General features: G+C 42.1%; 2 protein-coding genes across 2 annotated transcripts; both read right to left on the bottom strand.

The window, feature by feature from the left end:
• Positions 1-9739: 9739 nt before the first annotated feature.
• LOC129720618 (uncharacterized) lies at positions 9740-10531 on the bottom strand. The gene has a single exon (XM_055672106.1). The coding sequence runs from the start codon at positions 10529-10531 to the stop codon at positions 9740-9742; it is 792 nt and encodes a 263-aa protein (XP_055528081.1).
• Positions 10532-18038: 7507 nt separating this feature from the next.
• On the bottom strand, positions 18039-18803 carry LOC129720619 (uncharacterized). The gene has a single exon (XM_055672107.1). The coding sequence runs from the start codon at positions 18801-18803 to the stop codon at positions 18039-18041; it is 765 nt and encodes a 254-aa protein (XP_055528082.1).
• Between the last annotated feature and the right edge of the window lie 4194 nt (positions 18804-22997).

The raw sequence follows: 22997 nt of genomic DNA on the forward strand, positions 1-22997 counted from the left end.
GCGCTCCTGCTACACGCAGAATTCTTTCTTATTATCATCGGTGCTTCCGAGGCTAGAGCTTTGCACATTGAATAACCCTTCTTAGATCCTCAATAGGCACATTCGGGGAATGATAGGCCTCCACCCGCTCCTGCATCTTACAAGATGGTGGAATAGACACTGCCATCCCAAAAACCCAGAGTTCTCACTGGAGTTGGTTACCCGCTCTTTCCTAAGTCGGTTATAATAAATTTAAACAACTGGTCCTGTGCGTAAGCCTTGAGAAGTACGCAATGTGACGGTTAACTACAGTTACTTTAACTACTATTCCAGCTGAAGAGTCTTGCCACAATCTTCATTTTTCTAGCTTATGATAACAAATTAGTTTCTTACAGAATTTCGGCAGGTTTTTGTATAAGGCTGCTGCAAAAAAAACTGCTGAAAAAAACACTTCTCAAGACATTTGATACCCTAACTAGTACATTACTTACTTACTTCAGTAGCCTAGAGTCGTGGTGGCTCGTGCCGTATATAAGAATTTTCCTCCATTCTACTCGGTCCTGGGCTACTCGTACGCCAATTTCCTAGACGTCTCGATACTCGCAGATCCGCTGCAACCTGGTCAAGCCATCTAGCACGTTGGGCCCCTCTATTCCTGGTGCCGGTGGGGTCCTTGAAGAGAACCGATTTTACCGCATTGTCGTCCGGCAACCTCGCGACATGCCCGGCCCATCGTAGCCTCCCGACCTTCGTCAGGTGTGCAATAAGGTGCCAGCCAAAATGGTCATCTTGAATTAAAAAAAAAACCCCATACAAAATGTTCACCTGCTCGAAAGAACACCCTGTGCAAAACTTAAAATGGGGTGGCGCAAAACGATTGAAGTTTGGCTTTTTTGAAAACCGGAAAATCACCCAAGGGGGGGGGGGTTACGTTAAATTTCGGTTTTCGATTTTTTTTTTGATGCCAAATGACTTAAAAACGCATGGAACGTCGAGAATTGGTGTCATCTGAAAAAAAATTTTTTTGCAAATATTGACTCTCTGGGACTTAGTCGTTTTTATAATTGTGGAGGGCGGAGTTTAAAATGTTTAGAATTTATCTTTTGCAATTGATCACTAGTCTCTCGAAATAGTCTGTATAATGATATACACTATAACTAGCATCGATTTCATTATGTTTCATTAGGGTGGTACATTTATTCGGCATAGGGTGGTTTATAATATTGTGAAAAATGAGTATAAAATGAAAAAAGCACATCGGTTCGTTTGATTGGTGTGACTTCTTCGTCAAAGTTGTAGATAATAATTCTGTCTTTCCAAAAAAATTACACTTAAAAAAATTATTCATTCAAAAAATAAAGTTAGATGGAAAACTAAAAATTATTTATTCAAAAGAGCTCATTTTTTTAAATCTGATTTTTGACGTTGACTAACGTCTATATCGAAGTTAGACACCTGAATTTAAAAATTTAGTAATTCAACCAGGGAAAACCAGGGAAAAGTGGTCAGGTTTTGAGCGCTTATTTTTCAGTCATTTATAATCAGGTTTTCAAGGTTTTGGCATCAATCGATCAGAAATTCTTTAACGGCTTAATTTATGTAACAAAAACAATATTGTTTGAGATACACTATTGAAAAATTGGTAATTAGTATCGATTGTCTAAATCATACCGCGCAGCCAATCACTACCTCTCTTCCCAAGCACAGTCGACACTAACGGATACAATCGATCTGACTTTGTTGTTATTGTTGTTGTCACTTTCTGTTTCCGATGCTTATTTACGTTCCTTGTCATTTCATTAGCTACTTAGCCCCTCCTTCTTTCTAACTAACTGACGAAGCCTTGGTATAAAGGTACCGTTCGAACATTTCACCCCATCAGTTAAGTTTACTAGCGGCAGGCAGCAGCAGCGGACATCAACACCGATGGCAGTAGGAGAAGTGGATCAGCAGTGGGCAACAGTGGCGGTGGTAGTGGTTGGCTGCAGTTCTTACCTCTTCCAGTTCGGCTTCCCTTCGATCTGAGTTGGACCCCACCAGCGGCAATCCGATTCAGATATCGTTGGGTGAATACAACCCGAAACTGAAAGAGACTCGCACCGCTAGATGGTTTGAGAAGCCACCATCATCCAGCGTATGTATGCATATATAGGTTGTGTGCACATAACGTGTGTGAATATCTGTAGCGTGTGTCCCTAGGTATATAAGGTGTGTGGCTTGCTATATAGCGTGTGTGGCTTGCTATATAGCGTGTGTGTATGTTTATGGCGTGTATGCATGTCTGTAGCGCGTGTGTGCATGTTTATAGCACGTGTGGCCAGTGATGCCACATATACAGATTTATCTGCATTTATACAGATTTTTTGCGTATTTTTCATACAGATATCTGCATATACAGATTACAGACTTTCTGGTAATAATACAGATTTATACAGATTTTTTTTTGGTTTTCATGGGGTCGTAAATTAAACTTCTTTATATAGTTGAAAAATATAAATTAACTCAAATGCGGTGGAGCGTGTCGGAGGTAATATAATAAAATAATATAATAAAGTCCCCGTGGTTCTGTGGTTAGCGATGTCGGTCGGCTAGCTCTCCCACACGGTTGTGATGTCGGGTTCGATTTCCGATCAGGTCGAGGGTCTTTTCGAGCTGGAAATTTTCTCGACCCAGCACTGGGGCACGGTGTATCGTTGTACTTATCCTACAACATGCAAAATGTGCCGAAAACAATATCGATAACGTATTTTCTCAACTAATCTAGTTGATCGAGACCGCATTAGCCCCCCAGGCTAGCGTGCGATATTGTTGTTGAATGTCCCGTACATATGCAAATTTTATTTTACAGATTATTTCAAATTTTAATGATAAGATTTTTTGAGCTCCAAAATACAGATGAAAATGTGGCATCACTGCGTGTGGCACCGCCAGGTTTGAGAAGCCACCATCATACAGCGTATGTCTTTGGGCTATATAAGAGACTGTTTCTCCTCAAGCAAAGCAGAAGTTTCATTACTAAACCGTACCGGTTACATACGGACGCCAGGTGTTAGCAACTAAAAGGAGGAAAGACAAAATAGTACCGGTCATCTCGGGCCGATTTCACCCGTAATGCTGGTGGCTGTTAGTAGTACATGGCTACTGCAAAATACTGAAATGTCTGGAATTCTGGACGGACTAACCAGTAAACAAGAATAATCGACAACTGGTACCTTTTGGTGCCACGAAGTTTTGTAATAGAAGCGTTGCAATTCCACCCTCCCTCCTACTATTTGAATAAAACCTACAAAGGATTACCCAAGCAATGAAACCTTCCGATCATTTAGAAATCAAGAAAAAAAGTTATCATATTTATTGAAAAGAATTATTAAAAAAACATTTTTTGCAAATATTTTTTTAAATGCAATTTTTTTTTGGAAGGCCAAAATATTATCTAAAACTTTACCAGGACACTATGCCGATCAAACAAACCGTTTCGACTGTAAACATATTTTTAATTTCCAATAGAGCACTCTAGGAGGAATTAAAAATATTTTTACTGTCAAAACTGTTCATTTGATTGGCATAGTGTATCTGGCAAAGTTGTAAATAATAACTTTGTTCTTCAAAAAAATGTATCCCATGAAAAAAATAAATTCAAAAAAATTTATAACTTTTTTTTCTGATTTCTCCATGACCGGTTTCGTTGTTCAGGTTCGTAGTTTTTTTAAATCAGTTTTTTTTAAATGGGCTGTTTTGGATAATTAATTTTAAACTTTATTTTAATTTTTTGTCAAAAATTAATAATTATTCGTTTTTAGAGTGTATATACATTTTTTTTTGAAAGACAAAAATATTAAAAAATATTATCTACAACTTTGCCGAAGACGTCACACCGCTCAAACGAACCGTGTTGGCTCTAAAAATACTTGTAATCAACAATACCTATCCGAAATAGAATTTTTCAATAGCTTTTAAAAAATGAGTTTTAAAAAATTTTACCAATAGCACAAAATGGGATGTTTTGCCTATAAAAACGTCTATGCAAAGTTTCAGCCAATGGGCACGTTCACGTTATGATGATGTGAACTTGACAGAATATGTATGGTCGAACTGTCAAAACGACGCAAACCCAGAAACAACGAGTCAATTGTGTTGCGTATCTGATTGAGATCCCTATCATCTCATTATCACTGAATAACATCTATACAGTCTATTGTCTGATTATATAAACCAGAGCACTGTGTGTTCGATCAAGTGTTGGCAAAGGACATTATTGTGGTAAATAAAACGAATAAATTGTCTGGTACAACATTCGAAAGAACAAGTACAAGTGTCCTAGAGAATAGATTTTTCAAACAAAATAAAAAAACATATTCCACCGTTTCATGTACTTTTAGGACACTTGGAATCGAAAACATTTTTCGAATACTCAAATTCCATGTGCCTCCCGTGTGTAATTTTGCGAATGACATGAAAGCATTCAACATTTTCCGCGAGACACAATTTTAATTTTGGTTGAGATAATTTTGTTTGTTTGTAAATTTGTTTTGTAATATCTATATCGCCATTTTACATGGTATTTTTTCCAATTCAACATTGCCACCCTAACGACAGTGATATAACAAATATTATATTTTCAGGAATTTTTCTATTGGTATTCAGTAAAAAGTGATTTTTTTCATTTTATACTCATTTTTACACAATATTATGAACCACTCTATGCCGAATAAATGAACCACCCTAATGAAATATCATGTATTCGATGCCAGTTGTAGTGTATATCATTATACAAGCTATTTCGAAAGACTAGCGATCAATTTCATTAAATAAGTTCTAAATGTTTTAAACTCCGCCTTTCACATTAGAAAAAATGAGTCCCAGAGAGTCGATTTTTGTAAAAAAAAATTTTTTTCAAAAATCACCAATTCTCGAGGTTTCATGTGTTTTTAAGTCAGTTGGCATCAAGAAAAAACTTCGAAAACCGAAATTTCACGTAACCCCCCTCCCCTTGGGTGATTTTTCGGTTTTCAAAAAAGCCAAACTTCAATCGCTTTGCGCGACCCCATTTTAAGTCCGATTGAGCTTTTGCACAGAGTGTTTTTTCGAGCAAGTGAACATTTTGTATAGGGTCTCTTTTTGAAATTTTTTGTTCACCTTTTTTCCATACCCTAGTATGCAATGGGAATTTCTCCAAGTAGTGTCTGCAGCTCGTGGTGCATACGCCGACGCCACTCTCCGCTTTCGGTATGTACTCCACCAAATATTGTCCTCAACACTCCGTTCAAATACGGCCAGTGCGCGTATATCCTCTGTGAGCAACGTCACGGTTTCGAGTCCATAGAGAACTACGGGTCTAATTAGGGTTTTGTACATCGTCAGTTTCGTGCGGCGGCGTATGCTCCTGGATCGAAGCGTCCTGCGAAGGGCAAAGTAGGCTCGATTTCCAGCTTGAATACGTCGTTGGACCTCCTTACTTGCGTTATCGTCGGCGGTTACCAGAGATTTCAAGTATATGAACTCCTCTACCACTTCGAGTTCGTCGCCGTCCATGATTACCGTCCGTGTGAGGCAAATGTTAGTTTCTTTCGAGCTTCTTCCTTTCATATACCTGGTTTTCGACGCATTCATTTCTAGTCCAACTCTTCTAGCTTCCACTTTTAGTCTGATGTAGATTGCCTCCGCCGTCGCTGAGTTTCTTGTAATAATGTCCAGGTCGTCTGCGAAACCTATGAGTTGACTACCTTTGCTGAAAATCGTGCCTCTCGTTTCGATGCCCGCCTATCGGATTACACCCTCGAGGGCAATGTTGAACAATGTGCAGGATAATCCATCTCCTTGTCTCAATCCTCTGCGCGCTTCGAAGGAATTCGAGAGTGTCCCCGACACGCACACGTAACACATCACTCGGTCTAAGGTACACACATTGAACACATAGTGATTTATTCGAAGAGCTTTCGAAGACTCGGGCGAAAAATTTCTCCAAAACTTCTGTTTTATAATAAACAGCATCGATTCTGACGCCTTTGTCTACTATAATCAGTGCAAGCTTACCTCGCTTTTAATCTTCTCTTCAAACCAACTGAAGCTGCATTCTGGAATCAAGGAAAACTGCTTCAAGACTCCGAAATGTTGTCTCCTGTTGCTGTCCACAGTCGATCATTTTGTGCATTGTGTGGCTGCTCCAGAGCAAAAAATTTATCATCAGAAAAAAAGAACTCGTGACAAGCGTATCGGGGAAGTATCATTTTCGGTCTATTGAGCCACTTTTTTTAAAGGACTCGAAAAGGTCCTAAACTTTACGTTTCTTCCAAGGTCCGTTACCAAAATACTGTGTATAGAACTAAAGATATATTCAGATCGGGGGTAAGTTTTCAATCTAAACATTGCCGGACTTTTGCAGATAATGGCCTACCAGGTTTTCTATGGTCCTTCAAAAAGGATATCTCCTTCATCATGTATTAAAAACACAACTGACACAACACCATGCGTATTTGTAAGTGCCTAGAACTGTCACTAACACTTTCATATAATATATGAAAATAATGAGGAGGACTCGAAAGCTTGTATTCGAATATATTAACACGGTGTTCACAGCAATGGCAGAAACAGCCTGTTAGAATACATTTCGAAATCAGGGTCTTCCACCTCCGAGGGTTTATTCCTTTTTTAAGCAAAACTGGATGATTGTTGGATCATGATTCCGATGTTACCTCATAGATGGAGCTTCATTCTAGAAGAATTTTACAAAAAAAATCCTCTGCACCTTTCCCATTTTTCCACAAAAAAAAGGCCCTGCATTAAAACCAAAACAAGGAATTGAAATAGTTTCGGGAGTATAAAAACTTCGAAAATAATAAAAATAATAATAAAAACTGAAACTGAAAGGCACATCGGATTTTGGATAATTAATTTTAAACTTTATTTTAATTTTTTGTCAAAAATTAATAATTATTCGTTTTTAGAGTGTATATACATTTTTTTTTGAAAGACAAAAATATTAAAAAATATTATCTACAACTTTGCCGAAGACGTCACACCGCTCAAACGAACCGTGTTGGCTCTAAAAATACTTGTAATCAACAATACCTATCCGAAATAGAATTTTTCAATAGCTTTTAAAAAATGAGTTTTAAAAAATTTTACCAATAGCACAAAATGGGATGTTTTGCCTATAAAAACGTCTATGCAAAGTTTCAGCCAATGGGCACGTTCACGTTATGATGATGTGAACTTGACAGAATATGTATGGTCGAACTGTCAAAACGACGCAAACCCAGAAACAACGAGTCAATTGTGTTGCGTATCTGATTGAGATCCCTATCATCTCATTATCACTGAATAACATCTATACAGTCTATTGTCTGATTATATAAACCAGAGCACTGTGTGTTCGATCAAGTGTTGGCAAAGGACATTATTGTGGTAAATAAAACGAATAAATTGTCTGGTACAACATTCGAAAGAACAAGTACAAGTGTCCTAGAGAATAGATTTTTCAAACAAAATAAAAAAACATATTCCACCGTTTCATGTACTTTTAGGACACTTGGAATCGAAAACATTTTTCGAATACTCAAATTCCATGTGCCTCCCGTGTGTAATTTTGCGAATGACATGAAAGCATTCAACATTTTCCGCGAGACACAATTTTAATTTTGGTTGAGATAATTTTGTTTGTTTGTAAATTTGTTTTGTAATATCTATATCGCCATTTTACATGGTATTTTTTCCAATTCAACATTGCCACCCTAACGACAGTGATATAACAAATATTATATTTTCAGGAATTTTTCTATTGGTATTCAGTAAAAAGTGATTTTTTTCATTTTATACTCATTTTTACACAATATTATGAACCACTCTATGCCGAATAAATGAACCACCCTAATGAAATATCATGTATTCGATGCCAGTTGTAGTGTATATCATTATACAAGCTATTTCGAAAGACTAGCGATCAATTTCATTAAATAAGTTCTAAATGTTTTAAACTCCGCCTTTCACATTAGAAAAAATGAGTCCCAGAGAGTCGATTTTTGTAAAAAAAAATTTTTTTCAAAAATCACCAATTCTCGAGGTTTCATGTGTTTTTAAGTCAGTTGGCATCAAGAAAAAACTTCGAAAACCGAAATTTCACGTAACCCCCCTCCCCTTGGGTGATTTTTCGGTTTTCAAAAAAGCCAAACTTCAATCGCTTTGCGAAAGGCACATCGACTTCTTTGTAAAGTGAACAACTCTAGGAAACAAAAAGTCAAAAGAAATTAGCTCGTAAATTGCAAACGATCACTAGGCTCAATCAAAGCTCGTTTAGCAGTGTTTTCCCCTTCAATCTGAATCCCTCGTTAGCCCTTATGCAACCGAATCAATTTTTCCTATAAACATAATTTCGCTTGCGCAGAACCTGTTGGCTTCCTTCCTTCGAGAGGTTGAGTTACTTTCGATCAGCATCGATCAGCCGACCGATGCTGATCGAAGGGAAATTCGATTACTGTAACAACTTACGGCCTATATACTTTGCCCGGACGAGTTTATAATCAAAGGGACGGGGACGATCGTCGCGTCACGTCGCACCGCTTTGCAAACATGATTACCGTCAATTATCCATTTAATGCGCGCTCGCTGAGTTATTACCGCGCCCCTCCCCAGTTTTCTCCGGTCGGGCAAGATTGGATAATAATCGCTATCGAACCTAATGTTGCTCTACATATGCTAATGCGAGTTCACCGAGTGCCCTCGTGTGTTTTGCCAGCAGGGAGAAATTCGATCCAGTGCTTTCGAACTCAACGAAAGGACATTTAATGAATATCAGGTTTGGTAAAGAAGCTCTGTTGGTACTGAGGTTACGCACTGTCTAGCACTCTGAAGAACTTGAATAACCGGCCATAAACATATGCATGTTATCGTGACAAATTCAGATACGCATTTCCTTTAACATTTTACGACGCAACCGACTGCAATATTTATTATACTCGCACTGCCCACGGGGAGAAAAAGTGGAAAAGCGCACCGGATGGTTTCCGAAACGGGTCGTCTGGTGTGGTTAAACCGTATCACCGATATCGCAGTACACGTTAATATAGAGTGTGAAAAAAGTGCAACTAGAAAATCTGCATCAGGAAATTGATCGTGATAAATTATTTCACTCTCTACGTTGGTGACTTCCAGTGCTATTGGCAAGAGGGTTTTCTGTTGCACTGCGATGGATCAACCCGGATTCGGTTCGACGGCAAGTTTGTCCCGAGGGCCCTTGCACGAGTGTCATTTTTATTGTTCGGGCAAGTCAAGCAACGGCATTCCAAGGTGGACCATTCGTGTGAACATTGCGGCAGATAAAACGCCTCCAGTGCATCATGCGATAGGTTATCGCGTTCAACTGCACTCCAATTCCGGGGAATAATGTAACCGGCCGTCTGGCGGACGGCACGCTCGATCGATGCTGTATTACGACACCGTCACTGTCGACACTAAACGGAAATGGAGTAGTGAGGATAAATGTTGCTTGATCAAAGTGATACGGTTTAAAGGCGGCGATTTATTGGCGAGCGTCAGCGGATGGAGGTTAGTGGGGCCAAAGCCGAAAAACGTGTAGCGAACCGTAGTTTCCCGAAAGCTAACCTTAAGAGAGGAGTGTAAAGAAACGCGTGCCTTGCTATTCGATAGTATAATTGGAACTAACTTTTTATTGAGATGAAATCGATAAGTAATAGTAGTGGTGTTGGGAATATATAAAAATCTTGACATGATATCGGCAAAAGGCCTTTTCTCCCACAATGGGCCGCTAAGATGTATCGCACCGACATAAGCCGCCCACCAAATTCCACTCGGGAATTTCCTCTCCTAGTCTTCCTGGAACGTACTCGTCATAGTCCAAAGGTAGAACCCGAAGTTTTCTCACATCACGCCGAACGACGCCTGTTGCGGTTTTCACCGATACCACCCTAGTGTGTCCGTCGGGTCCAGGGAATGCCTCTATGATGCGGCCTATAGGCCACTGCTTCGGTTTGTCGTCCTCCTTCGCAAGCAAGACGAACGCTCCTACAGGTATATTTCGACCGGATTGTTGCCACCTTGTCAGAAGCTTAAGAGACCGCACGTATTCTGATTGCCATCTTGATCGAAATTCCTGTGATAAACGCTGAATATGGTTCCATCTGGACAACGAATTGATCTGACGTTCTAACAAATTAAGCTCTGGAATTGTTGTGAGGGGTCGTCCGATCAAAAAATGAGCAGGCGTTAGAGCTTGCGGATCATGTACGTCATTGGAAATTGGGGTTATCGGATGCGAGTTCATTGTAGCCGCTACTTGAGCAAGAAAGGTTGACAATTCCTCATAGGTGAAAATTTGGTTACCTGCAGTCTTTTCCAGCAGCTGTTTCGCGGACTTAATTGCCGATTCCCAAAGCCCACCGTGATGTGGTGAGCGAGCTGGTATAAAGTGCCATTCAACTCCCTTATTCGCCAGAAAGTCACTCACTTGATGATTATGCTCAGCGGAATTGATGTGCCTATGAACATCACGAAAGTATTTTGATGCCGAGCGAAAGTTGGTTGCATTATCAGAAACCATTCTTGCAGGTAAGCCGTAACGACAGGTGAATCGAGTAAATGCAGCTAGAAATGCGTCTGTGCTTAAGCTGGAAACAGCTTCCAAATGCACGGCCTTCGTGGAAAAACAAATGAAAAGTGCGATGTATCCTTTACTCGCGACTGCTCCGCGTACTCTGCGGCCCACAACGCTTATTGGACCCGCATAATCAACACCAGTAATCAAGAAAGGGGGGTGTGGTATGACACGATCGGCTGGGAGCTGACCCATTTGTTGATAAGCTTGTGGAGGTTTAACTCGAGAGCAAGTTAGGCATTGTCTGTAGACCTTGCGCGCTGCACTTGTTCCATGAGTGATCCCGTATCTTCTGCGCGAGACTGCCAGTAACGTTTGTGGTCCGCAGTGATTATGCAAAGTATGATACTGTTGCAGAACAAGAGCAGTAAGAATACAATTGGATGGCAATACAATTTGATGTTTCGAATCATAGCACAGATTAGCTTGTTGGATCCTGCCGCCCACCCTGATGAGTCCAGCTTCGTCCAAAAATGGTCTGAGTTGGCGCAAGGAGCTATTTCGACTTAAATCCCTTTGTTGCTGTAAAGCATTAAGTTCTTTTTTTTTTTAGTTTTTAAATAGTTTATTTGACACGGCACGATACAATTTATGTTTAACTGAGCCAAGTACATTTTTTTTAAATTCTAAATTAGCAGGGAAAAGAGGGAGGCCTTTTCTTTATTCTCGCGGCCGACTACGAGCTAGTGGGGATTTAAGGTGAGAGGAGGGGAGTTACAATTTTGATTTCAACTATATTGAGTTATACGATTTATTTATTTGTACATGGCTAAGCAGTGATGTTCTATTTGAGCAGTTTGGACTGAGGTGTCTGCGTGAACATGAAGATGCCGAGTCTTCGTTTGGGTGTCTCCAGCTTAGTGTATCATCTTCTTTCAGCGTGTAGCGGGAATGGTAATCTAACAAATAGATAGAAGAGTTTCATATTTTAATACCAGCGTGTTTTATGAACACGTATAGCTGTGTCATGTACTGGAGATCACCGCTTCCCAGAATGTCTCTAACGGGTACGTTCGGTTGTTTTCCTCGGGCCCGAAGGGAATCTATAAGCTCAGACCTAACACCACAGTATTCGGTACACGACCAAACAACATGCTCGATGTCATGGTAGCCATCGCCACAAACGCAGTGATTACTGTCTACAAGCCCTATACGAAAGAGATGCGTGTTTAACGTATAGTGATTGGACATAAGTCTGGACATCACGCGAATGAAGTCCCGACCTACATCCAACCCCTTGAACCATGCTTTCGTCGATACCTTAGGAAAAATGGAATGTAGCCACCGTCCCAGTTCATCTGAGTTCCATGATGATTGCCAACTGTTGAGTGTTCTCTGACGCAAAATGCTATAAAATTCATCAAAAGCAATTGGTCTTTCATAAATATCGCCGTCAATAGCACCCACCTTAGCTAAAGAGTCAGCCTTTTCGTTACCCGGAATCGAGCAATGAGAAGGGACCCACGCAAAGGTAACCCGGTAATTTTTATCTGTTAAAGCACTTAGAAACCGCCGTATTTTCCCCAGGAAATACGGGGTGTGCTTCACAGGCTTCATTGATCGCAGAGCCTCAATGGCACTGAGACTATCTGTGAAGATGAAGTAGTGGTCTATGGGTAGGGTTTCGATGATTCCAAGAGAGTACTGAATAGCAGCAAGTTCTGCGACGTACACGGAAGCAGGAGCATCGAGTTTGTAGGAGGCGGTAAAATTTTCGTGGAAAACACCGAAGCCAGTGGACTCATCTAGATTAGATCCGTCAGTGTAAAAGCTTTTATCATAACTAACATGTTTAAACTTATTGGAAAAAATCTTAGGGATCTCTTGGGGTCGCAATTGATCCGGGATACCAGAAATGTCTTGTTTCATGGTGGTGTCGAAGAATATAGCATTATTAGAAGTAGCTAAAAGTGCGACATTGGAGGAATCGTATGAAGAAGGATTAATATCTTGAGCCATATAGTCAAAATATAAAGTCATAAATCTGGATTGAGGTTGAAGGTCGACCAACCTCTCGAAATTTTCAATTACTAATGGGTTCATAACTGTGCATCGAATTAGCAACCGGTAAGAGAGATTCCAAAAACGATGTTTCAACGGAAGAATACCCGCGAGCACTTCAAGACTCATCGTATGGGTCGACTGCATGCAACCCAAGGCAATACGCAAACAACGATATTGTATTCTCTCTAATTTTATAATGTGCATGTTCGCGGCGGAGCGAAAGCAGAAACAGCCGTACTCAAGAACTGACAATATCGTTGTTTGGTATAACCTTAGAAGGTCTCCTGGGTGAGAACCCCCACCAAGTTCCGGTAATCGTACGAAGAAAATTAATCCTCTGTTGGCATTTTTGTGTCAGATATCTAATATGACAAGCCCAGGTGCATTTGGAGTCGAACCAGACCCCGAGATATTTAGCGACTAAAACCTGAGAGATCGTTTTACCCGTTAGTAGGAGCTGCAGCTGAGCTGGGTTATGCTTCCTAGAAAAAACGACCAGCTCAGTTTTCTCCGGAGAGAATTCGATACCCAGCTTAAGAGCCCATTCAGACAAATTGTCTAAGGTATCTTGCAATGGTCCTTGCAGGTCGCTAGCCTTGCCACCAGTAATGGATACAACGCTATCGTCTGCAAGTTGCCTTAGCGTGCATGAATTTGCAAGACATTCATCGATGTCATTGACGTAAAAATTATATAAGAGAGGACTTAAACATGAGCCCTGGGGGAGGCCCATGTAACTAATTCGGGAAGTTGTCGAATCGCCATGTGAGAAATACATATGCTTTTCTGACAACAAATTGAGCAAAAAGTTATTCAAATATGGTGAAAGTCCCTGCGAATGAAGTTTCGCGCTTAAAACTTCTACAGAGACAGAGTCAAAAGCCCCCTTAATATCCATGAACGCAGAAGCCATTTGCTCTTTTCGAGCAAAGGCTAGTTGAATTTCAGTAGAAAGCAACGCTAGGCAATCGTTCGTCCCTTTGCCCCGGCGAAAGCCAAATTGAGTATCTGAAAGTAACCCGTTTGTTTCGACCCATTTGTCTAACCGTAAGAGGATCATTTTCTCCATTAATTTCCGGAGGCAAGAGAGCATCGCAATCGGCCTATATGAATTGTGATCAGAGGCAGGTTTCCCGGGTTTCCGAATAGCAATGACTTTTACCTCCCTCCAGTCATGCGGAACAATATTTAGCTCAAGAAACTTGTTGAATAAATTCAACAAGCGTCTTTTTGCAGAGTCGGGTAGGTTCTTCAACAGGTTGAATTTTATTCTATCTAACCCTGGAGCCTTATTGTTGCACGACAGGAGAGCCATTGAAAATTCCAACATCGAAAATGGAGGCTCTTCCGTAGTAACTAATAACGCGTCGCGAAAGGTTTTCTGTTCCGGTACAGAGTCTGGACAGACCTTTTTGGCAAAATCGAGTATCCAGCGATCTGAATACTCCTCGCTTTCATTCGAAACGTCACGGTTCCGCATGCGCCTGGCGGTATCCCAAAGAGTGCTCATCGCTGTTTCCCTGGACAACGCGTTTACGAACCGCCGCCAGTACCCGCGTTTTTTCGCCTTTACTAAGCTCTTCATCTGCCTGCCCAGTGCCTCGTACTTTCGAAGCAGGTTGACAGTGCCGTACTCCCGGTAGTCCTTATACGCCGCGGACCTTCGCGCGTACAGCTCAGAGCACTCTTTGTCCCACCATTTGTTGGGAGGGCGCTGTCTAATCGTTACCCCGGGTATCGGTTTCGTCTGAGCTTGAGTCGCGGCGTCGATTATCAAGCCAGCTAAGAACGCGTATTCTTCCTCCGGAGGAAGTTCCTCGTGAGTCTCGATAGATTGCGCTATAATAGACTCATAACACTTCCAATCAATATTACGTGTAAGGTCGTAGCAAATATTGATTGGGTTCGGGGGAGTTGAACCATTAGCAATTGATATAACGATTGGAAGATGATCACTACCGTGGGGATCGTTGATTACTTTCCACCGGCAATCTAGCGCTAGTGATGTCGAGCAGAGGGATAGGTCAAGCACGCTTTCACGTGCTGGAGGATTAGGTACACGTGTCGCTTCCCCAGTATTCAAAACTGTCATATTGAAGTCGTCGATCAAGTTACAGATTAAAGAAGATCGGTTGTCGTCGTACAGCGACCCCCATAGCGAACAGTGAGAATTAAAATCTCCCAATATCAAAAAAGGCGCGGGAAGCAACTCTGCTATATCAGTGAGATGCTTCTGTTCAATCCGCGCGGATGGAGGCATATATAACGAAACAAGGCATAGGTCTTTTCCATCCATATTCGTTTGAATGGCAACGACTTCAATATTCGAGATCGAGGGGAGGTCGATTCGGAAGAAGGAATAGCACTTTTTAATCCCTAAAAGTACCCCTCCACCGTGTGAGTCTCGATCTCGACGAATAATGTTAAAATCGTGGAAATTGAGTTGATCGTTTGAATTGAGAAAGGTTTCACAGAGCGCAAATGCGTCACAATTGTATGTATTTATTAAATGAGAAAATAGATCGAATTTGGGGATGATACTTCTGCAATTCCACTGTAATACAGTGATAAAATTCCTAACCTCTTTCGCCGTATTAGTCATCGAAAGATATGATAGCTGAAATGAGGGGCCAAGTTGCTGCTAGTTGCATCAAAAAGGTTTTCACTGTAGGAAGAAGGGCAAGAAGAATATTTTGTAGGGGATCTGGTATGTTGAATGTTTTAAATATCCAGTCCACAATATCAGAAAATTTTATGAACCCTGTTTCTATTTTATCTTCTGATCGAGAAATGGGTGCCCGAGGGGTTTTTGGTGCCCCAGGAAGCGGTGGGTACTCCTGGTTTGATTTAAAATTAAAACCGGGAGGTACTTGCTTCGGTTTTTCTTCACCGCTTCCTTTTTGTGTTGGCTTATTGGTCATTCCGCTAGGGGTTATCTTGCGACCTTTGCGAGAAAGATTAGGAGAGTTGATCATTCTCCTCTTCCTAGATCCTTCTGGCATGGCATAAGAACACCCTTCGACGGGATCGTCAGATGTACCCTCATCGGTTGGCAAAAAGGAAAAGATGTTTCCTGTCGAGGGTGGCTCAGCACTCTTCAGCATTTCTGCGAAAGAGCGCTTTGATCGTTCCTTGAGGGAACGCTTTATTTTTTCCTCGCGCTGTTTGTACGCGGGACACGCCGAAAGGTCATGCCGAGTTCCCTCGCAGTAAAGACACTTTTCAGTATCCTCACTGCAAGCGGTCTCAGCATGATTGCCTCCGCACTTGCTGCAGCGTGCCTTGTTGCAGCAGTAGGTGGCTGTATGACCTAACTGCTTGCAGTTTTGGCAATGCATGACCCGCGGTACGAACAGGCGTACAGGCAGACGAACCCTGTCCAAAGAGATGTAGTTCGGCAGTGCGGATCCGGCGAATGTTACACGGAAGGAATCCGAAGGGAAGAATTTCTTCTTCCCTTCTTCGATGGATACTGAATGCAATTGCTTGACATCCAGTATCTTTACATCTTGAATCAGGGGGTTTTTGAAGCAGCCAACCCCGTGACGCAAAATGTCATCGACCGTGAGGCTTCCTTCGGTAACCACACCGTCGATCTCCACGTCCTTGGCAGGGATGTACACGCGGTACTCTCTCGTGAAGAGCTCGTAGCTAGCAATTGCGTTTGCTTGCTTCAAGCTACTCACAACAACTCGCAGTTTGTTCGGTCTAACCTTTGTAATTTCGGTTACGTCCGAAAACTGTTTTGCCAGGTCCTTGCCGATTTGAATTATATTTAGAGGCTTCTTTATGGGCCTGAAGTAAACTACGAACGGACCTTTCGAAGCATCTGGGTAAGCTTTCACCCGTGTTGCCGGTACCCTTGGTACGGGGCTAGGTAGCGGGGAAGGTAGAGGGGAATTGATGGGGGAGATCTCAATCTCTTCCCCAGTTGTTTCCACATCCAGGAATAGTTGCACCTGCATGTCGTCCATTTTGCGGGAGCGTTACGCTCTACCGCACACAAACGATAAATATTCGAATGTGGGGGGGGGGTCAAATAGTTGCTATTAAATTTTAAAAACAATTTTTCAAACTACAATGGATCAAAATTAAAAAAAAGGCAGTAATACTAATACTAATAACAATAGTAATAATGATAATAATAATAATAATAATAATAATAATAATAATAATAATAGTAATAATAATAATAATAATAATAATAGTAATAATAATTATAATAATAACAATAATAATACTATTAATAATAATGATAAAAATTCTAAAGTGAATACTTCACCGAACGTCTAAGTCACGACCTCACGGCTGATAGTAGGATTAATCGAGCGTCTCCGCAGAACAAACAATGACGATCCAGCTTCGTGTTGTGACACAGTGGCCGTATCCTACACGCGACCTTGTAGATGCCACTTGTAGTTGACTTCCACTCGCTCGATCGTATGGTGGTCCGTGCTGCTAGCGGGGTAACAGCGGTGCGGGAGAATTATTCTTGCTGATATATCAGCTGCGTATCGGATCACTGGCGGGGTAGCCTGCCCCTACCAGTGTGCAGAAGATGTTTCTGCCGATAAACTACCGGCTATTGTTATCGCGCAGCACAAGAAATAATCGACAAAAAAACACCCGTACGATAACTCGTGTATTGTTATTTTGCAAACTCAAACGGAGATGAACAATTTGCGTCTAATCGAGACGAAAGCAAAACAACGAATGCATTAAGTTCTTCGGAGTAGAATTGTTGCTGAATGTGTTTTATATAGATAATCAGAGCTCGATCAATTTCCCTTGGTGAAAGGATGGTTGGCTCCATTGTTTCTACACGACGAAAACGAAGAATGCGAGCAGTGATACGAAGAAGTTTTTGTAGGTTTGGATAATATCTGTGCATCATGTTGTCCAGAAATGTATTTTCATAGACAGCGACGAGTGACACTGCCAAATTCCTTTGCTCCCTATTAATCTGTTGCCTTTCAGTGTTGTTAAGCACAAGATTATTGTATTTCTGGTGTCCCAAGCGTTCGTTCCATGTCGGACCATTCCACCATAGAGAACAATCTTTCAGTTTCTCTGGCACTACACCGCGCGAAATTAAGTCAGCAGGATTCAGGTGCGTGTCTATATGACCCCAATTTATTGCTGGAAGATGGGTAACTATTTCCGCCACGCGATTGGCAACGAAGGTTTTCCAACGCGATGCGCCTCCATTGATCCAAGCTAATGCAACTTGAGAGTCAGTCCAAGCACGTATTTCATAGAACGGTTGCTCGACGGCTGCTGTGACATTTTTTATTAAACGAGCCAGAATACGCATGGCTACTAGCTCTAGCCGAGGAAGTGTTGTTCTCTTGTTTCCTATTGGAGCCAACTTTGACTTGGCGCAGAGCAGATGCGAGGCGATAGTATCAAATCCGTTAATCGTTCGAACATAAACACAAGCTCCCATAGCTCATTCGGAAGCGTCACTGTAGCCGTGCAGAACCAGATGAGATGTACTCCGAGTGCTAACCACTCTCCGAGGATTCTGAAATGAATTAAGGGACGACAGACTTTGGAGCAAATCATACCAGGCATTTACTAACTCACCGGGTGGAGAGGCATCCCAGGCCACCTTCAGTTCCCATAGTCGCTGCATAATAAACTTAGCCTTTATAACAATCGGTGTCAGAAGTCCTAGTGGGTCGAAGAGACTTGCAATTTGCGACAGTATTGAATGTTTCGTGGGCTGAAGGATCTGTGTTGGGTGATAGCTAAAACGGAGCTCATCGCTGCACGGCTGCCAGTGTATTCCAAGAGTTTTAATTGTGTCGGATCCGTCGAGCTCGATTGGCACCTTCAATTCGATATCTGCCTTCGGCACACCTGTGAGGGCAGATGCACAGTTTGAAGCCCATTTTCTTAAGTGAAAGCCTCCACTGCCAAAAAGTGAAGACAGTTGTGAACGCAGGATTATAGCTTCATCGAGAGTATCTGCTCCGGTAATAACGTCGTCGACATATATTCCCCTGACTGCCTTTTCTACCGTCTGCGGATATTTTACACGGTGCGATTCGAGTAGTTGTTGTACACATTTGGTGGCTAAGTATGAGGCACTCTTTGTCCCGTAGGTTACTGTGTTGAGTCGGTATTCACTTATTGGCTCTTCTTTTGTCCATCGCCATAAAATTCTCTGGAAGTCTCGATCATCCTCATGTAACTGCACCATACGGTACATTTTTTGTATATCCGCTGTAAGTACCACCGTGGGGAATCGAAACCGTAAAAGAATGTCGATAGGGGAATCCTGAAGCACTGGTCCAGCCATGAGAACCTGAGTGACTCGCCACTGGATGTTTTTGCAGACGCATCGAAGACCACTCTGCATTTGGTAGTCGTGCTGGCTTCCTTCACGACGCAGTGATGAGGAAGAAAAATTGCTAGCTTAGAGGATGCATTCGTAGCTACCGACATGTGTCCCAACTAAATGTATTCCCGCATAAATTCATGATACTGCTGTTTTAGTAGTATATTTTTATCTAGCTTTCGTTCGAGATGCAGAAGCCGTCTAATTGCAATTTCTCGCGAGTTGCCCAAGGTGGCAGGATTTTTTAGAAACGGTAGGCGAACGATGAACCGTCCAAGGCTGTCACGAGTTGTGTATTTCAAAAAATGATCCTCGCACAACAGTTCCTGATCACTCATATGTGGTTTAGGGTTGATATATTCCTCAAGCTCCCAGAATCGAGAAATTTGCTGAGACAATACGTCATTGGTGGCAATGACAAGGCACGGTGATACCGAGGGATTGAGCGATGACTCGGCTTTCTTGTAACCGCCAGATACCACCCAACCGAGTTTAGTATTTTGCAGAACTGGGAGACTGTCGTTGGCACTAAGCTTAACGGTGCCAGGCTCGATCAAACTGAAAAACAATTTATTTCCCAGCAGAATGCTAATTTTTCCAGGGTGGTGAAATTGTGGATCTGCAAGCTTAATAGATTCTGGTATTGGCCAAGTGGTGATGTCAACTGGTCTCAGTGGAAGCTCGGACGTAAGACGGTCTAAAACCACACATGGAACGATATTGCGGTACCCTGTGCAACGAGAACTAAAGCTGACCTGCGCACCTAAGTTAGAATGACCGGCGAGCCCAGAAATGCCGCCAAACTCAAAATCAACCTTTGCTGTGGGCAGGTCTAATTTCTCACACAATTCTCTTGTTATATAACTAGTGTGCGAAGCACAATCGAGAATAGCGCGACAAGTGTGGGGTCTCCCATATTTATCGCACACATTGATAGTAGCTGTCAAAAGAAGAACATTCGTGTCCGCAACGTCTGCGGCTAAGCTTGCAGGTGTAATCAATGCTTGAGAAACGGCAGACGAATCCGAGGAATCGATTGTTGCAGACACCTCTCTGTTGGGCACATACGCAGACAGGGCATTGTGCAGATGTGTGTGGTGAAATCTGTGGCATTTTCTACAGTTGCTAGAGCTACAATTCTCTCCAAAGTGCTGCTTCATACAGTTTTGGCAGAGCTTTTGTTTAGTAATGTAATCAAGCTGCTCAGTTGGACTGGCATTGATAAATTTACCGCACTGGTAAAGCTGATGTGCCATTTTGAAGCAATAACCACACAGTGTTTGAGATGAGCCTTCATTACTCGAAGCGTATAGTGATGCCCCTTTATATTGCAACCTAGAAGGAGCCTTTGTGAAAGCAGGCACAGATTTGTCGCGAATTGGCTGGGAAGGTTTCAATGCATAACTTTGCGCATCGATAAATTTCAGGAACCGTTCAAGCGTTATTTCGTTTTCAGACAAATCGGCCCTTTTTTGGCACCATAACTGTTTCGTGTGGTGATCGAGCTTCTCGACGAGGATGTACAGCAACCATATGTCCCGCTCTTCACGATGCATCGCCTTTAGTGCGCGAACTACTTCGTCAGATACATCATGCAGTGCGCGCAATCCAGAGGAGGATGATGACGTCAGCGATGGTTGAGCTAAAAAATCACAAGAAGGTTGTATGCAAAGCCACGACCGCAAGGTTGAAGTAGAATACTTTTACAAGAAAGATAACCTGGCTGCTTGCGTGTCAGTCATTTTTTCTAGTAAATAAACGTTGACCGTTGAGCGGGGGCCTAGTGTGGATGGTAACGTCTCCGCCAACCACGCTCGACGCCTGGGTTCGAATCCCACCGCCGACATAGGTGTCGATGGTTGTGAGGTGGCGTGATCCACTCACAACCAACCCAACTGGTCTAGATTTAATCCTAGCCGACACTGGGAGATTTTCTGAGGCGAAAAATCTCTGGGATCACGCCTTCCATCGCATGAGGAAGTAAAGCCGTTGGCGCCGGTCCGTTAATGAACGGGTCGTGAGTTAGGGTCCTGGGTGTGGAGTCGCCTCCCTGGGCGTCGGTGATTGGCCACAACAGTGGCGGAACTAGACCGACGGAAAATAAGCGAGAATAAAAAAAAACGTTGACCGTTCATTGGCAGTATTGTAATTTCTTTTTGTCTGTTATTTTGAATGAAGTTCATTGGATATTTTTAAATTTTGTGCAAATGAGAAGTTGAAGTGCTGCCGAATTGTAATATGCACATTTAACGACATCATTAAACGGGAACGGAACAAAGGCTACGGTTATGCAGAACGCGAATGCCAGCGCGATGCGATTCGCCTTACCGTGGTGAAATGTACAGCTCTTTTTAAGGCGAAGTAGAGCTATACATTTCAACAGAGTTCGTCTTGCCGAATCGCATCGCGCCGTTATTTGCGTTCTGCATGACCGTAGCCAAACACTAAGCGACGCAGACACGTAATAATAGTCAGAGTATGCATGTAGATGAAGATTATTAACTTTGGATTAAAGCGCAAAATGAGAAAATATTAACCCTTCAAATAATCATTTGTGTTCTTCAAATTTCAGTTGTTCAATTTAATATCCGATGAAATGTTTGTTTATTATCTGATGAAGCTCTTATATAGGCCAAATGATGCATTCCCAATTTACTAGGTCCATAACTCTGCCGACCGTGCTTGGGAAAGCGCGGTATAACGACCAATCAGAGGTCGAATTTTGTTTTGACAAGGCTTAAGAGTTTTCAATAGTACAATAGTTCGAATGATAAAATTGCAATTTCATGCATTTGATAGGAATCTTAGAAGATTTTCTAATCGACTTCTGCAAAAACGAAGGAAATCCATCGAAAACTAACGGATTTATTAGCATTTGAAATTTTTCTCACTTTTTTCAGTTTTAGATTTTCATTTTACATCCCTATGTAGCCGAACTTCCTGAGAGAAGTATTCTAATTCAAAATTAAATCTTCATTAATTCATTTGTTGTCCTTATAAGGACAATTGTTCAATTTATCATAGGATGTAGTGTTTATCTTACATCTCTAAGTTACCTTGATAGTGAGGACTAAGGCGCACGGTCAACACAATGAGAAAGGTGTTTTCACATTGAAAACTAGACACGGCTTCACTGGAGGAAGTGTTGGCAAATGCATCTACCGCTTATACCACCGCTTTCATACGAAAGCGCGTCGTTTCATGTGGGGAATATCAAGAACGAAAAATGACGCGCGTCTAAGCATAACCCGAACTGTTTCGCCGTGCTGCTCCCATTTACCTTTACATCGGCCTCAGGGAAGTACCGGCTGCATCTGCATCTACCGCTGAGGCTGTCACTATACTGCTATTGGTACCAAAAGCTATTAACTCTTCAAATAAGTGTGTTATTTGTTCTCAAAAGAACAATTGTTCAATTCAAAATCGGATTTACGCAATCGCATCTCTGTAATATTACCGACAATAATATTCTTCTGAACAAACTGATACAACTTTCCCATTAGGCCTCTGCCATAATAGACGCGAAAAGCGACGCGAACCGATTCGCTCAGCTGTAGGTTAATGTACAGCCATCAGTAGAGCTGTACATCAACCTACGGCCGAGCGAATCGGTTCGCGCCGCTTTTCGCGTCTACTATGGCAGAGGCCTTAGAGAAAGTTGCTGGCTGATGTATTCACTTCATGCAAGCCTGCTGCTGATGCTTCCCGCTACCACACTGAAACAGCATTTTAGTGAAGGGAGTGTCGTTGCATCAGCTGAACCTGCTACTATCGATGCTGATATACCCGCTGCAACAGCTACGCTATGCATAGCCATGCCACAGTTGAGGCCGCTATACGCTAGCCCAACTGCTGAGCACCTGCAACGCTATCCGTAGCCATGCCACAGTTGTGGCCGCCATTGGTATTCGCTGTACCTGCATCTGCTGGCCCTGTTGCTATCGATGGTGAGATCCGCTGAAACTGCTACACTTATTCGCAGCCATGCCACAGTTGTGGCCGCTATCCGCTATCGATGGTACCCACTGCTCGCTCCCGCTGCTGCTAAGGGAGGACTGCTGTCGT

This window comes from Wyeomyia smithii, chromosome 2 (genome assembly GCF_029784165.1).
Source record: "Wyeomyia smithii strain HCP4-BCI-WySm-NY-G18 chromosome 2, ASM2978416v1, whole genome shotgun sequence".
Classification (NCBI taxonomy): Eukaryota; Metazoa; Arthropoda; class Insecta; order Diptera; family Culicidae; genus Wyeomyia; species Wyeomyia smithii.

What these genes read in the sequence shown, in the direction of transcription:
- LOC129720619 (XM_055672107.1), bottom strand. Translation starts at nt 18,803, where the DNA reads ATGTACCGTATGGTGCAGTTACATGAGGATGATCGAGACTTCCAGAGA.
- LOC129720618 (XM_055672106.1), bottom strand. Translation starts at nt 10,531, where the DNA reads ATGGTTTCTGATAATGCAACCAACTTTCGCTCGGCATCAAAATACTTT.